Source organism: Oxyura jamaicensis, chromosome 18 (genome assembly GCF_011077185.1).
Source record: "Oxyura jamaicensis isolate SHBP4307 breed ruddy duck chromosome 18, BPBGC_Ojam_1.0, whole genome shotgun sequence".
In the NCBI taxonomy this organism is placed as follows: domain Eukaryota; kingdom Metazoa; phylum Chordata; class Aves; order Anseriformes; family Anatidae; genus Oxyura; species Oxyura jamaicensis.
The window spans coordinates 8,734,244-8,751,341 of NC_048910.1; the positions used below are offsets into that span (position 1 = coordinate 8,734,244).

General features: G+C 44.3%; 2 protein-coding genes across 4 annotated transcripts; both read left to right on the forward strand.

The window, feature by feature from the left end:
• Positions 1-1,903: 1,903 nt before the first annotated feature.
• Positions 1,904-9,406, forward strand: ADAP2 (ArfGAP with dual PH domains 2). 3 transcript variants are annotated; one of them, XM_035342160.1, is made up of 10 exons: positions 1,904-2,207; positions 3,288-3,418; positions 4,023-4,114; positions 4,249-4,334; positions 4,683-4,792; positions 5,451-5,597; positions 6,208-6,291; positions 7,561-7,623; positions 8,220-8,297; positions 8,415-9,406. In XM_035342160.1, the coding sequence occupies exons 1-10, from the start codon at positions 1,919-1,921 to the stop codon at positions 8,631-8,633; spliced, it is 1,299 nt and encodes a 432-aa protein (XP_035198051.1). In that variant the 5' UTR covers positions 1,904-1,918; the 3' UTR covers positions 8,634-9,406. The 3 variants fall into 3 exon arrangements, with proteins under 3 accessions (XP_035198051.1, XP_035198052.1, XP_035198053.1); XM_035342161.1 differs by lacking the exon at positions 1,904-2,207 and adding an exon at positions 2,290-2,543; XM_035342162.1 differs by lacking the exon at positions 1,904-2,207 and adding an exon at positions 3,019-3,149.
• Positions 9,407-9,555: 149 nt separating this feature from the next.
• On the forward strand, positions 9,556-16,879 carry LOC118175686 (E3 ubiquitin-protein ligase TRIM21-like). Its single transcript, XM_035342159.1, has 6 exons — positions 9,556-11,199; positions 12,248-12,334; positions 12,858-13,088; positions 14,301-14,461; positions 14,735-14,835; positions 15,695-16,879. The coding sequence occupies exons 1-6, from the start codon at positions 10,456-10,458 to the stop codon at positions 16,225-16,227; spliced, it is 1,857 nt and encodes a 618-aa protein (XP_035198050.1). The 5' UTR covers positions 9,556-10,455; the 3' UTR covers positions 16,228-16,879.
• The last annotated feature ends 219 nt before the right edge of the window (positions 16,880-17,098 follow it).

Here is a 17,098-nt window from a genome sequence, read left to right on the forward strand (position 1 = left end):
GAAGCTAATTCTCTGGTTGTAATAATTGCCTTAGGAATGAATTCTAGAGAATGCTCAGGCTGTGGTGGTATGATATGAGTCCAAAGGTAAGGTGCAATTCAAGAAGTTCATTCCTTGATGAGAGACTTAAGTGCAATTACCAAAAAAAACTCCTCAAGCTATCTTTCATTCAAGATAATGTACTCGTAACAGTTTGAGCTCTGCTAAACTAGTCACTTCGCATTTCTGTGCATCAGGTATGAGCATCTTACTATTCTATTTAAGCAGGAAATTTCAACAGTGTCAGTTCAGGGTTAAGAGAGCAGGGGCTGAAGCAAGGAACTGTCTATCTCTTGGATGCCAGAAGAAAGCAGGTTTCTAGAAGGGGACAGGCTGGTCTTGAGGAAAAGAGAGAGAGAGGGAGGTTTTGATGAACTGAGCCTAAACAGAAATGCTTCAGAAGACTGGTTCCCCTGAGAACGTCTTCTACCTTTGAACCAAACTTTTCCTGCAATAGTGTGGGTCCTGCTTATTACTTTATACTGCACATCGAGCTAGCTCAGGCATCTTATGTAGCAGGACATACACTATTGCTTCCCCAGCATGAAAGTGTAGGGAAAAGCTTCTCTTTGGAGCAGCAAACACCTTTCCTTCCACGTTACAAAAATCAACTTCAGAAATCATGGGAACAATACGAAGATTCTCTGGAAAGAAGAGACAACCCATGCCTGAGATCTACCTAAACAAAAGAATTCAGTGAAACTGGAAGTAAAAACGGAGTTTCGAAATGACTCTACATCCTATTTAAGCAATAGTTATTATTGGGTGTACAGTAATTTCAAAAGCATATATGTTTATAAATGTTCTTGTTGAAATCTCAGTCAAGTTTGAAGCTTGTCTTGCTTTTTAGCATTATTCCAATATTGCTTTATAGAATACAAGTGCAAAGGAAGGGAAAAGGTAATGGATGAACTTAGCTAAATGATCTTTCTACATCTTTTAACATTTCTGCATCCCCCAGAGTACTGAAAAAAACTGTTGAGCTTTAGGTGTATCCTTGTGAATGTACTAATGCAGAGTAGAAGGATGTAGTACTACTGTAGAGTAGAAGGATGGAAGGATCCCTTTGCTTTCAGACTGAGATAGTCTGGAAATGGTGCAAGATGGTGACTGGAGGCCTGGGAAGAACAATTATTTCCCTTGCAAGTTGCAAAGGCGCACTGAAGCTCAGCTATGTGACTATGATGCAGTATTTAAAACAAAACTAGTTAACAACTAATGCCATATTTTTTATTGTCAGGCTTATATTTTGTCTTGAATATAAATAATTATTTGTAAATGTCAGGCATTTTCATATCTTAAAGCATTTGTAAGAACACAAAGATTAAGCTAGCAGAAGATCTTCAAGGTATGGTTTGCAGGAAAGCAATGGGGAAAAAGAAATCCATGCTTATATTCTAGTATACAACAGCTCTTAAAGGGTAAGCACTAAAAGGAATCTTATACAGGTATTTGACTGATAATCACCTTTTCAGATATTCTGCTGTATAATTCTTTTCATGGTTTCACTAACTTGACTTTGTATTTGCTTTAAAAAACATGGTATGATGTTATTTAGTGCCTAAAAAGATAAAAAAGTCACTACTTCCAACTACTAGACATAAAGTGTTTTGTCATTTGCAGAGTGAGCAACTACACGAAGATTTTACATGATTATACCTAAAGTTTAGTAAAGAACAAGAATTGCAAATTATAGTGTGTTATAGTCATGCAGGTTTAACCTGTAACTAGAGTAAAATTAAAAAATACTTGATGACATTTTTAATTTTCACTTTTAGTCTATTTCAGTTTTAATCAGCTTGGCTGTAAATTTTACCCTCATTTTATTTTATTTTTCCTTAGAGTTAGAAATATTCCCAGTTACATTGCCAATGATGGGATGATGCCAATGCTTTATCTTGAAAGAGGGGCATTGCTATCAGGCTTTACAAATCCTGAGGTGCGGCTTTCCCTGCGTTCGCAGCTGCTGCCACCTTTTCCTCCTCGCAGCAGGGCGGCAGGCAGCTCCCGGGCGTTGTGCCGAGCACCTGACCGAGTCTGTGCGCGGTACGAGCGCTTTGGCCGGTACCGGAGCACAGACGCCGCTCTGCTGCACAGCAAGCTTTTCATTTTCAGTTTTTCCCGCAAAAGAAAGCCAAGCCTGGAGCGAGGCATAGGAGGCGCAACAGGTGCGGGGACGATCCCTCCTGCTGGCTGCAGGACGCAGAGAAGCGGGCAGTGGGGTGCGGGGACCTCCCCTCGGGTCCGAGCTGCGCCGAGCCCACACCCGGCCCCGCCTTGCTCGGGGACGCGGAGCCGCCGCTGGAGGCGGCCGGAGGGGAGGGCAGGGAAGGGGAAGGCAGGGCAAGGGAGGGCAGGGGGCGCCCCGCGGCTCGGGGCCCCGCTCCGCTTCCTCATTTTCCGCCCGGGGTCGGCGCCGATGGACCGCGACCGGCCCAAGGCGCCGCTGCTGGAGCTGCTGAAGACCGCCGGCAACGGCCGCTGCGCCGACTGCGGGGCAGCAGGTGGGGGCTGCGAGCCCTGCCCGGGGGCTCGGCACCGCTCGCCTCGGCTCGGGGGGACCGAGGGAGGCAGTGGGGGGACGGGAACTGGCCTCGGCACCCCGGGTGGTTGTGGAAGCGGGGGCCAGGGGCGGCAGGGCCACAGTCCCCCGAGCCCGGGGGCTCGCACCCTGCGGCGTCGCCGCCTGAGAACGGAGCCCGCGGCGGGCGGGGACCCGCCGGGCAGCTGCTGCGTGCCGCGATAAGAGAGAAGCGAGGCGAGCCGCGGGGGAAGGAAATGATCGTGCTGGATGGAGCCCGCCGAGCACCTCGGGGCTGCTCCTGGCCCTGCTGAGGCAGAGAGAGCGGGCCCCGGGCAGGGGGCGGCCGGGGGCCTGCGAGCCCTGCACCCGGGGGGGCTGCTCGCTGGCCGAAACGCCCCTCCGTCCTTAGGTCAGCAGCAAGAACTTCCCAACATGAACTAATAATTAGCTCAGCTTTCACATCGCCGTTTGGCTGCCTGCACGGTCATACTAATTTTTACACAAATTCTCCGTGAAAAAGCTTACGGGTTTCAGGGCTGCCGTCTTCACTGGGGAACGCAGATGTGGTTCCTTTAAATACAAGGAGGTGACAGCCTTAAACAACGGGGTGGGATCGATGCGTTAGGTGTGAAACCTGGGCTGTACATCTGATACGTTTTTTTTGCCCTTGCCAGTGGCTGTGCCTTTTCCCATTTATCCATGCATTCTTTTTGTTTGTGTCTAGATCCAGAGTGGGCTTCTTACAAACTTGGAATATTCATTTGCTTGAATTGCTCCGGAATCCATCGCAATCTTCCTCAAATCAGCAGGGTCAAATCCCTTCGGCTTGACTTCTGGGAGAATGATCTTATAGAGGTACAGAAGGAAAAGGAATAATTTAACTTACTTTTCAGCAAAACCTCCTCTGACTCAGAATTCACGCCATTCTCTATGGACAGGAGAACACAGAGCCAAGTGAACTCATTGGGTAACTTTAGGTGTTTTTTTATGACGTACTCAATCAAATTACACTGATAGGTGACTATGTTTAACAGCCTGCAGTATCTGCATATTGTGGCTTAGAGGCCCACAGTTACTTCCATCTAGTATGTTTTCTTTAGTAGTCAACATACCTTTCTTAAATACTGCTTCAGCCTCTAATTTTTCTATTGAATTGTGTTAACAATACAATCACAAATTATTTCTGGGAACAGCTGAAGGTAGAGGAAGATCATAAATATATTTTCTCTTAATTCTCTTTTGTTATTTCAATTAACAACCACAATCGTGTGTTCCTTCCCACCTGGTTCAGAGCTGTAAACAGTGAAATACCTAAAATAGTGCAGGCTACTGTTCCAAAGGAAACGTATAAACTTTTGTGTAGACACACTGAGAGTTTGGTTTAAGTTTCATTTTATGCTCATGACACAGTATTGGTTTTGTCGTTGCATGCCTAAGTGGAACTTGTTTTGTGTTTCAGTTTATGAAGAAGCATGGGAATCTCTGTGCCAAAGCTAAATATGAGGCCAAAGTCCCCCCCTACTATTACATCCCCCAGGCTTGTGACTGCTTGTAAGTTGATGGTTTGTTCAGTGGGGCAGACCTTTTCAGCTATCAAACTGCTGCTTCCCTCTACAGGTCTCTTTGGTTGGCTGGTGAAAATAGAGTAGAGGCAGATCAGCTTTATCCGTATTTTCCTCTTTCAGGGTTTTAAAAGAACAGTGGATTAGAGCTAAATATGAGCGTGAAGAATTTGTTGCCACCCGAGTCTGCCAAGATCCTTGTTCTGCAGGTAAAAGTTAGGATTGCCAGGGAAAAGGTATTAGCTTTAAGGCCAGCAGCACAGTACTCTGGTTGCAGCCTTGAAGATCTTTGAGGATGGCTTGCCACATATGAGTTGCTGGATGTGCAGGCCATGCTTTTGAGGCTGTAATTTTGAGAAGCTCCCAACAAGTACAAGGTGTATTTAGCCTATATGTGTGTTCTTACAGTTCTCTAGTTCTCTACTGATTCATTCCATTCAAAGTGAAAATTCTCAGATGGAAAAGAGACTTGAAACCCTGTGGCACATTACCACGTAGATAAACAGTCCTGCTATAGTGCTACCTTTGTCTGATGCTCGTCTTGGTCCCATATGCAGGTAGCCATGAAGGAATTCTCTGGAAGCGTGGGCGGGAAAGCAGACAGTTCCAGAAGAGGCGATTCCTCCTGTCAGCAAGGGAAGGGATGTTGAAGTACTACACTAAAGAAGTGAGTTCCCCAGCCACAGCTGGTTGTAGGTAGCTGGTCAACAACCAGCCTCAGACTCTACTCTTTACCAGTTGAAAATAGTATAAAGAGCTTTGTCTCTAGTTTGCCAGGCAGGTCAGCCTGTGTTTGGAGCAGCCCAGATGTTTCTGCATTAACATCTGTGGTATCTTAGGCAATTGCTCTTTTGGATTTCGCCCTTTTCCTCATCCCTTATCTTAACCCTGCAGGCTCCTTTTGCTTAGTGAACGAAGGACATGAATACTGAATAGCAAAATGAAGAAGAGATCTGTTAGCAGATGCTACTTCTCACATTGCCAAAATATTCTCTCATCAGCTGCTGCAGTAACATCCTCAACATGTCTCCCAGTGAGAATGTGTAGCTAATTGATCTCCAGCTGTGAGGTTGGAGAGAATCTTTGCAGTGCAGACACATCACTTTCCAAGAGCCAGCCAGCATTTGTGAAGGAAGAGGAGTTACTCTGTGTAACTGACTTTATGTGACACATAGCTATAGCTTTTATTCTTCAGGTATGTCCAGTTATCAGGTACTTTAGGATGCCTGCTTCTGTTCAGTAGGGACCTAGTTCTCATACAATTATCTGTCCTCCATTGCCTTCCTTATCACCACTTTAATACAGTGATGCTTTTCATTTCGCAGACCAAAGGTCCAAAAGCCATTATCAGCATTGAGAAACTGAATGTGATGTTCCAGACAGAGAAAATCCAACATGCTCATGGACTGCAGATCACGTACAAGACAAATGGTCAGACAAGGAACCTTTTTGTCTATCATGAAAGTGGAAAGGTGAATACCACAGAGATTTTGGAATGAGCAAGATTCTCAGATGTTGGATATATAATTTGGAATATATACCTGTTTCTGCAGGATCTGATTTTCTCTGAAATCACTATGACTTGTAGAGTATAGAAAGTTGCAGAATTTTACACTAGTAACTTTAACGTCTTGCTCCTGTTCTGTTGGAGCACGTAGGCTTCATTGGGGCACATATGTAAATCTCTGTAAGGTAACTCTCTAATGGTTTTATATAATTCAGAGGTTATATTATTTGAAGCCTTCTTGACACATATGGAAAATATTGTTGCTCTGCATTATTTCCAAACAGACTGATAATTGAAAAAGACTGAACCAATTGAAAACGCCTCTGAACACAGACTTGAGTTATTCTCCATTCTGAGGATGTCTGGGACCTTCCTGGACATAATTTAAAAATTATTTTGGAGGCTTAGTGTTTCTCAGGTGTCTGGGACAAATCGCTGACTCTCTGTGGACCTTGGGAAGAAACTGCATCTTTTTAAAGAAGTCAGAATGAAGGAGAAAGGCCTTTATGGAAAGGCAGTGTTCTTACCCCTTCACGTTATTTTTGTCTTTATGTTTGTCTTTGCTTTTTCCCTAGGAGATTGTTGACTGGTTCAATGCCATCCGGGCAGCACGTTACCATTATCTTAGAACAACCTTCCCAACTGTCCCTGAGTCTGAGGTGAGAACTGAACAGGGCTTGAAGCAGTCTGTGCAAACACAGCATGGGAAAACATTTTCCCACTTCTGCCAGAGCCAGGTGCTCAAACAGCTGCATATGGGTTTGCAAATGCCAGCTGCTTCTCTCTGGAGAAAGAGGGAGGCTGTCATGCCAGGCTGTTCTTGAGACCGCCATGGTGGCTGTCCTCTAGTGTGCCTCAGCCTGGTCCTGAGGCTGGGATTTGGAGGCAGCAGCTTTAAAGTACATGAAGCTGGTACAGGTATCCGTGGAACTACTGCTAGACTATGTGATGGCATTGAGGAAAAATAAATCTGCAGAGCAGATATGTAGAAACAGTTGTTCAAGAAACAGATAGAGGCCCTACTTGTGAGAGAGGAACTCCATAATGCTTACTCAGATAATCCATCAGGAGGTAGTGCTTTTGTTTCCCCTCTTATTTGAAATATCTGAAGCTCTTTTTATCTGCACAGCTAGATACGGATGAACTTCTGGAGAAAAACATCAATCACATCCTTAATCTTTTCTTCCTCCTGATCAACTTTGGACATAAAAACTAAATCATTGATTGCTTTTCAAAGCATATCTGTGCTTAGCCATACCAGCTGTGCGTAAGAAGAGTTAACACCTCTAATCACTCATGCTCAATGTCTCTGTTAGTGCCAACACAAATATTCTTTAATACTCAGCTGCCGTAGAGATGGAATAAAGGAAAGTCTTTTAATAGCAAACACAAGGAAGCAGAAGCTAATTTGGGCATCTGTGATCAGTCTCTTACTTTGACTTGCTGGTCATCTTTCCTGGCAGGAGTATTGGGTTCTCAAGTGAACACAAAGATGGTCTGTCCCACACTATTCCTTTCCTTGCATTGGGCATCACTGAATTTGCTTCTTTTTCTTCTGTTGTCCTTCACATTCCTTAATATAGCCACTTCTCTGATCATAGATAGGTAGAATTAAGATCTCTTTCAGAGCAGCCAGACCACAGCCAGCCAAATTAGTGTACGATACAGTGCCAAATTCGTAGGTGAGCCTTGGGATGGATGGAAGTTGCAGAAGAAAAGGCCACACGAAAGTCTACGTGTGGTTCTTTTAACGTGTAATCTTGCAACAATCTTATGTTCCTTCTTAATTCAGACTTCCCTTTACTGAGCAGCCAAAAACAACCCCAACCATAAAAGCCAAAATTGACGGTGATTTGCTTTGAAAGAAACAGAACAGAAAAGCAAGCTTGAATGAGATGGCAGACCTTTTTGTGTGTGTGTTCTCCTAGCTCATACCCCGGATCACAAGAAATTATGTAAAAGAAGGATATATGGAGAAAACGGGACCAAAGGTAGGTCTGGCTTACATGCATAGCAGTACACAAACAGGATTCTTCTAGGAGATTATTTGATAATGCTGTAATTGTTTACTAGTAAGCAGTTTCTTGAGTGACTGCATGCTTCCTGGGTTGATAAAAGACATTGTAAAGCCTGTTGCATTCTTGGGGTCATGCTTTATTTTGTGCAGGAAAAAACAACTGTGAAGAAGGATCCTCCTTGAAATGTGAGATGGATTGGCTGGCAGTGGACACACTAAGTACTGTTGAGCAACTAAATAGGTTCCTGTATCAGTTGCCTGCTAACTGCAGCTCTAGAACTGCAGCCGCCTCTAGAACAGAACATCACATGCTAACTCCCTTACTTCCCTATTTCTCTTGAAGTCAGTAGCACAGAAGTCACATCTGTGCACAGCAGCAAATTCTTAGGTGTTAAGCCTATGTTGGGTTGTGGGTTTGTTTGTTTTTTTTGTGGGAAGTTATTTGGGCTGCTGCTTCTTTGAACATCAGAGGGAGATTGGGAGAATTCAGGCTCTGCTGAAGGACCAGAGAAAGACCAGAATTCTTCTCTGGGAGTTGGTCTTTACTGAACTTGTACCGTCTCCTTGCAGCAGAAGGAGACCTTCAAGGTGCGCTGGTTTAGCCTGGACTCTCAGGAGAGGAACCTGCTATACTTTAAAAATCCACTGGTAAGAGCGGTGTTCTTCAATATCTCCCAAGCCCCTTCACGAAGGTGGATGGGAAGAAGGGGTCTGCTGGAGCTGTACTGTCCACTTGCTAATGACTGTCTTCTGTTTCCTTTCTAGGATGCATTTGCACTGGGACAGATTTTTATTGGAAGGATGGATGAGGGCTATGAAGTACGAGCTGGCTTGCCCCAGGGAGTCTGTGTGAAGAAGAGGAAACCAGGGATCACCATGGTCACACCAATGCGAGAGTTTTTGTTTATATGTGAGAATGATAAGGAGCAGAGGGAATGGGTAGATGCCTTGAATGGAGTCATTGCCCAGCCTTTGACTGGTTAAGACTAACAGTGACTTCTGGTGAACTGCACTTCTTGGGCTCTGTTCAGCACTGGTCTGCAGCCTCTGCGAGGGTGATGTTCAAGCCCCCTCAGTGACTACCACAAAGGGCTTCCTTCAACAACTAAAGGCACAGGGAGGGTGACAACAGAGAAACAAATAAGGTGGAGTGCAGATATTCAAAAATGATCTGTGTCCCTGCACAGCCTTCCTCTGAAGTGCCTTCTTTCTTCTTTCCCTTCTCTGCTTTTGAGCAGAGGAGGCCTTCCCAGACTGATGTGGGGATGAATCAGCCAGTGTTGTCTTATGGAATAAAACACAATGTCAGTGGAGAAAGTCTGACCACAGAGGGCTGGCATGAATTTCCTTGAGGACTCCTGCAGGTGATATTATATCAGATCCTCCTTTTCTTGCTTTGGTCTGATATCAAATCTAGAAGGATGTACTTGACAATCCACCTGGTGGCACATATTCTGCCAGTGAATGTGATCATCTGTTACATGAGTGCATAGAATCAGTGACAAGAGGCAAGACATCACCATCTACCAGGATGATGCAGGGCATCCTGTTGGATAGACCAAAGATATAAATTCATGCTGGAATGACTGGATGAATCTCAGGGAGAAGCAGAGCCAGGCAGCTATATTCTACCTGACTGCAGCTCCTATCCAGATAGGGATAGATTTGTTTTCCATGGAGTGGTTTTAATGCCTTTTACAGTGTTAGATTTTTGTCACAGAAATTGTAAAAAAAATAAAAGTCAAGTTTGAATTGTGGAGAATACTCTAATGGAATCACTCTAATGATGGATGTTCCTAGCTCCTTGCTTTCAACAGTCTCTGCTATTTGATTCTTTTATGAGTGGCAAATGAGACTTGTAAAGACCTTTTTTTATTATTTCTTTTCTTTTCCAAAGCAACCCCACATACTGCTCCAGTCAAGACATGAGTTCAGGGTGAAGACGCACTGATTGGTGTCATATCCTAAAAACAGCTAAAGCTTTGGGTTGTGGATTCACTTACTGAATTTGATTAGTCTGAGCATTGGAAGGCAGAAGCTAGTTTTAAAAGTGTTAATCTTCCTTGGCTTGTTTGAAGACACTCAAGGAATGAGGACCTGCATGGAAAGTACGGAGTGAGTGCCTCCTGATTAGGTGCTATGTACATCCATTCTGCGCAGGAATGGGTGAGGATTTGCACTGGCTCACACAGTGCACTGAGTGTTTTCTTGCCTCACACCCCAGCCCAAGATTTGGTTCTACCAAGCAGCCAGTCATTCAGATATTTAATTCTTCTTTTCAGATACCCTTAGTTTGCAAATCAGGCGGAAGTCTTGCAGACTAAGCTTCTGGTGAAGCTTCCACCTTTTGCTGCTGCTTGCCATCCAGCTAAAGGCACCCCAAATAGTTCTACAGAAAGAAGGAAGTACCAATATGTGCAGGGATTAGTGTGATTAACTCCTTTTTTTCCGCAACAGTACAGAAAAATTGACTTGGATCATCATTCTGCCTGTCTTAGTCAACTCATCATCATCCAGCCTTGATCAGTCTGCAGCAGTTTTGTTTCCTGACGTACTCCCATAAACTCCCTGATGTTTCTGTTCTTTCTTCCATCTCCCCATGCAATCTGGGGAATTACAGTTCACGTGCTGGTCCAGCAAATCTTGTAACAGCCTCATCCTGCAGCTCCTGAAATCAACAGCAAGGCGCTTGTTGACTTGTATGAGGAGTCTGGTTTGAGATGCTATTTTTTTATTATTTGGAGGTGAGCTGAGTAATTGGGGATGATCTCAGAGTTCAGTCCATCCAGAAGCCTCAGCTTCATGGATGGGGCTCCCAGTGGGATGTCCAGGAAGGGTCAGCAGACCAGCCGTGTCAGCAACCCTGTTACAAAACCAGGAAATTCCCCGAAGGAAAAAAAAATGCAACTGTGCAGAGACGACAACTTTTTGCGGACTGGAGGACGGTTACAGAGAGCTCCACGTGACGGTGCCTTCCTACAGCCAACCCAAGTACTGGGGCCGAGCTGAAGGCGGCAGCAGCACCGGAGCCCGGCTTCACGGGTGGCCTGGGGTCTTCAGCCGCCTTCAGCTGTCTTTATCCCCGCACCGGGCCCGGTACAGCTCCGAGCCCAGCCCCACACCGGGCCCGCCCCACCCGGCCGGAGGCGGCGCCCCGAGGAAACGAAACTGCGCCGCGCTCCGCTCCGCCCCGAGCCAGACCATGGCTGCTCAGGGAGAGCTGGGTCGGCTGCTGGCAGACGTGGAGCTGAGCTGCTCCTGCTGCCTGCAGTACTTCACCGAGCCCGTGCGGCTGGCGAGCTGCAGCCACAGCTTCTGCCGGCCCTGCATCGACGCCTACTGCAGGGGGAAGCGGCGCGCCACCTGCCCGCTCTGCCGGGAGGGCTTCGAGCTGAAGGATCTGCGGCCCAACCGGGAGCTGGCCGCCCTGGTCAGCCTGGTGCTGAACGGGGGAAGGGGCGAGGGGCTGGGGACGTGGGACGAGCCCAGACCCTCTGGAGATGGTGCCGGCGGTGGATGGAGCTCTGCGGGGCGGCGACCCGGGGAGAAGGTAGGGGAGGGGGCGGCCCTGTCCTGGATGCCAGTTGGGAAGGGAGCTGTGGTTCAGGCTGAGATAACTTAAGCCTGCTTTCTTTTTTTTTTTTCCCCTCAGTACTTTGCATTTCACGTGTTGATATTGGCGTTGTCACAACTGTGCTGTATTCACTCGGGCAAACAGGTTTTGCTAAGGCACTGTTTGGGGCTCATTGCTGGAGTCTGGTGTGTTGGAGGGACAGGGGCCAACTGAACTCTACAAAATGCCTAGGGCATCAAGCCCGTTACGTTCAGTCAGTTTAGGACTGAGAAGAAACCTCAAACATCTCTAAATCTTTCTTAACCTGTTTCTGCCTTCTGTCTCTTCATCTCTCTGCTATTCTCTTTAATTTCCTTCTCTATTGCTATTTTTCGCTCTTACCTTTTTATTCTTCCTGTTAACAGTTGTAATGAGGAAATGATGTGATCGCAGTGCATTGCATCCTTCGCAGGAGGTTAGCACAATCTCCTCATGTTGCGTCGAGCCCTGCGCATCCTGGAGGGCAGTTGTTTTGTTTTTCAGTCACTGCCAGCTCTTTCCCTCTTCTTTTCACAAAAATCTTTAGTGGTGTTATTCACTGCATCGGCACAGCACTGGAGATTCCTGAAATGAAACATGATACAGTGCTACAGCTCCACCCAGCTGAGTGACACAAAATGGGACTGGTTCGCTGTCTCTGCTTAAAATAACTTAAATCTTGGAGGAGATGAGCAAAACCTGATTATTGACTTCATTGTTTTAACATTATGCACACGTGTCTAAAGAGTCCTACTTGGTCTCTGCAGTGAAGCAAAGGGCTTAACCTCACAAATGACTTCTGACTGCTGAAGGTTGACTTTGCTGTAATTATTCACACTCAGGATTAATTGTGTCCTCCAGCCCCACAGTGAACCAGCCCAGTGCCTAACTGTCAACAATGTGAGGATTTTTATCACCCCACTGTTTAACCTAGTCATGTTCTTTTGGAGGGTTATCTTTTCTTGGACAGTTATGTAGATAAATGCTCAAATGTGTCACTTTAAAGGAGGAACAGATACGTGGCATCTCCAAGCAACTGGAAATAATTGAAGAGACCATCAACATCCTGAGGAAGGATCTCAGTAAAACAAAGGTATGCACTGTACTTCATTACCTGCAGTTACCTTCTGTTTCCACTGCCACCTTGAAACCTGTGACTGACTCCAGCGGGCCTTCCAGCCCAGAGCAGGGATCTGCCTTTTTGTTTCCTTCTGTTGTTCTCACAATTCTCTTTTTTTCTGACAAGAGTGAACTGTGGCACCAGCTGTACTAGCTGATGTCTTGGCTGGCACTAAAGCTGCAGAAATTGTGCACTGTTGCTTTTTTCTGCCTACCCCAGGAGTAGCCTGGGACTCTCAGATATATCATTAATCTGGGATATTGATCTTTTCTAAATTGTCAAACAAAGATTGCTGGCCACAAAACAGTCAACGTTTTTAACATGCCCAGATTCCCATTGCAGGCTATGCAGGATAGTGTCAAGTAAGTTTTATCCCTTTGAATAGAGCTAGGTGTTTCCAGTCAGCTAAAGAGCACATTAAATGGGGCAGTAAATTCTCACGTTCCACTAATCTTCTTTTTTAACAACACATAGCTCCATGTTTTCTGTCTTTCAGGAATACACATCTCAGGTCCAAAGCCAGATTACTAAAGACTTCAGTTGCATGAAGGAATACATTGAAAGACAGGAGGAAAACACACTGATGTTCATTGAACAGGAGCAAAGAGCTGCTCTACAGAAGATGGAAGAGACTATTCACCAGCTCTGGGCTGAAAAGAACAAACTCATAGACATCAAAGCCCAGATGGAGAAAGGGTTAGGAAGTGATGAAATGAAGTGGCAGAATGTGAGTAAAAACTCTTAAGCTAAATGTCTTGAAGAGCTGAACATCTACAGAGTGCTTTTGGGTCCCCACTGCGCCATTTGTGCTGTAGACAATGATACCGATCCACAGGCATTGGGCTGGTGGTGCCAGTGACGCTTTGGAGTGGGAAATTCAGAGGCAAAAGTACCAGAAAAAGTCTAGGCTGTGGGTGCCAATTCAGAACTAGGTTTGTTCCAAGGAGTCTGGTGAGCTGGAATGAAGTGGGACTGTCTTGCTTAAATCCAGTCCTGAGTCAAATGTAAGGTTAAAGATCCTCTATTTTCTTTTTATTTTTCAGAAGAAGGAAAAAAAGAGTACACATACATACACAAATTAAAGAACTCACCATTATTAAGTATTTCCTAATAACCTTCTGGGGAAAGATATGTCAAGAGCTTTTAAAAGAGGCAATTAAAATACTTGAAATTCTGCAGAGCCCATTTTGATGTTGAAGACAATGCCAGTGGAGCTAGTCAGCGAGTGGCAATTTGGAGTGGGACTCTGGTGTGACAGGGCTAGGAAACAGAAGTGGATTGCTAGAGGCCTACACTGGAGTTCACCTCATGTAACTGTATATATTTATACCTGATCCAGACTCCTGTTACAGGCAATGAAGAGAAACAGGTACTTTTGGAGCGTGAGTCATCTGGCCTACTTGAGATGCCTACCTTCAAACGGGAGTCATCACTCCTTCAGAGTGCCCATTTCTTTCTGCAGATGATAAGGGCAGATTAAGAGAACAAGCTTGGATATAGAATTCCACAATTTCTAAATTTAGGGAAATGAGGTTTATCCCTTTCTTGGTATTTTATGCTAGATTTCACACTAATTATTTTTAAAACTTCTGGTTTGGTTACAAGAAGAAAATTAAAAAGAGAAAGTTTATGTATACATATGTAAATTTCATGAAATTGTAACCAATTTAAGAAAAATTAATCCCATTCTTAGTTTTCTTGGGGAAAATAAACTATTTTATTTTTGATCAAGAAAAAAGTATCCTTTCACATTTTCTTTAAATTTTCAGGTTATTTCTCTCAGGTAATTATCTTGTTAAAGAAAATCTCCATTCAAACAATAAGATTTTAGTCACTGCTGCTTTTCCACTCTGGCTTTATAATGTCACCTGATACCCTACATGAAATAACTGATACTGTTTAGATCTTCCCCTTGATTCTTCTTTTATGTCATTCCTAGAGTAACTTCCTTGAGAGAGAGGGGTACAAAGGCTCACCTTCAACAATGAATAAATTTACAATTGATGAGAAGTTTAATGTTGTCAGAAGTGCTGTAGGAGATCTTAAGAGAAAGTTGGAAATCTTACTTTTGGAGGAATACCCTCAGCAGTTCCCACCAGGTGAGTTTTACTTATTTTGAAATCTTTTTTAGAGGGAGTTAACTTTTCTGACTCCTCTGTTCTGACCACAGTGAAGGCAGCTGTGCCCTGGTAATCGTGAATAAAAACACTTCCCTACACATCCTTTGACAATTTTAACAATCAAAAACCCAGCTCTTTGTTTTGTAGTTTAACTGCTGGCTACGTTTATTTTACATTTACCATAAAATACATAAAATCTTCCTATTTACATGTTGACGACGTGCCTTAACCCTTTGACTTTTTCATATTTCGTACAATCTCCAGCCTTATATCAAGAGACACGTGTCTGCTCGTTACCTTCAGAGTCTGCAGCTAGAAGTCCAGAACCAAGCATTTCAAGCCAGTTTTCTCGGTGTAAGTATGCAAGCCAACGTGGCTCTTCAATAACAATATTCAAGTGACTATGACCGGATTTGCTGAAGAAAACCGTGCTTCCAAACATCACCCAGAGATCTGTCTAACTGAAATCTAGAAACTATTAAACTTACCATGAATTAATCAGTCACTGCAGCACAATGTAATACTACACCTGACTGCATATGGAAGATAAAAACATTAAGAAACCTGTTCCATGGAGTTGTATAAGCTGTGTTGTATCTTCTGCTGGCTGCAGATTCTGTTTTGGTGTATGGGCAGTTACTGCACCTTACTGGTCTTTACTTCATTAAGCCACAATCACTCTATTTGTTGCCTGAATTCTGGATCATTTTAACAGAAGTATTTTCACAATCAACACACAGTGCTACAGCTGTAGCATAAACACGATATTAATATATTTGATCGTAAAACATGCAAGAACGTGTCCCAGTGAACAGATGATAATGTAAGTTTTCTTAAAGTAAGCATCCATTTTTTTTTAGTGGCACATAATTTTGTTATAACACTGGTAGCAAACAAGATCCATTCTGCAGCGTGCCAAGTGCCTTCGCCTTGCTTTGGTGTGCAAAAGCCTGTCACGGCTGTTTACCCAGTTGTGCCTGTTAAATGTTTCAGTGTGCACTGGGCTCAGGATACAGTCATTAGCATTTGGTTGAGGATTCTTGCTGCTGTGCAGGATTGAGCTTTGCTTAAGGTTTATTGTGTGATCATTGGCTTTCATTTCTGGTCTTGAGAAGGGATGTACATTGACAGTTACTTAGGATGCACGTAAATACTGAAGTGATCTGTTTTCTTATTGCCTGGAGCTGAGGATATTTTCCTTTCTCTCTTCTAGGGGCAGATAATGTGACTTTTGATCTCACCACAGCAAATGACCGCTTAGCAATCACAGCTCAGAACAGGAAAGTAATGGTTTCCAGCTACCCAACTTACTATGAACCATCACTCAAGAGATTCTGCATCAGCCAAGTGTTGTGTTCCCAGGGCTTCTCTACTGGGTGCCACTACTGGGAAGTAATTACCAAGGACAGTGATGGATGGGCTGTTGGAGTTGCTTGTGAAACGATTGGTAGAAGGGACAAGTTAGGAAGAACAGAGCATTCCTGGTGTGTAGAATGGGTAGGTCCCCAAAAGCAATTGTCAGCATGGCACAAGGATCAAGAAATACTATTACGCAGTGATAAACCATTGAAGGTTGGAGTTTTCTTGGAGCTACAGAAGATCGTGTCATTTTATGCCATCACTGACAGAGAAATGCTTTTGCATACATTTGAAATCAATACCTCAGTTCCTCTTTATCCTGCTTTCTGGCTCTACAGTCTAGATAAAAATGGATCTTTAACTATAAATCACATAAACAGGACGTAAAATCAAAAAGATTGCAGAACTTCTATGCCAGTTTTGGTGTTTAGCAGAGGAATTTGCCAAATCACACAGTAGTACTCGGACTTTCCTGGAATTTAGCAACAGATACTTCGTCTGCATGCTTTCCTTCATGCTCTGCTCTGCTCTAGTCATACTTCATTAAAGCAATTCCAACGTATGCTAAAGGCAGTAACCATTCCTGTGGGAGTGAGATGGATTTCTGAAGCAGCTTCAAGCAGTCCCAAGATGCCCCTAGGAAGAAATGGAGCAAGGAAAATCTGAAGCTGGTGATAATCCCATGGTGATAAGGCCAAGGACTTCATCTTCCTACACTGATGCAAAAATTACAGAAGAGATGAAGCCATTTCATTGTGTTGAGAGAGCTTTCTTTAGAAAGGTCTGTTTGAGTAAGAAATAATCAGAGGGCAAGTATGTTGCATGTCTTTTATCTTTAGGGTAGGTATAAACTACAGGCAGTTGTGTGTTTGAGGACCTGACACTTCAGGGAAGTCTCCCAGAAGACCATCCTGCCTCACTGGCACCATTTCTTGCTTTAGTCTAATTCAGACCAGATATTTGTCATTATCTTGGTAGCATTTTGACTGTGGGGATGGCTTTAGAAGCAGCTGTTTTCAAATGTTTTTGTACCAGCTAATGAAGCGTGCTCATTCTTCTTTCTTTTAAAGAGCCCACTGTGTCAGGAAAGAGCCCATCTTTTCTGGCCAGAGTCTGAGAGGAAATTCTTGAGTTTCCTTGCCAGTGTACAGGCATTTTTTCTCTCCTTAATTGCCACATCTTTGTGGCTGAAGGGAGGTCCCTGTTGCTGTGTGGGATGAAGGGGCCAGAGCTGAGATGCTGCAGAAACTACTGCCAG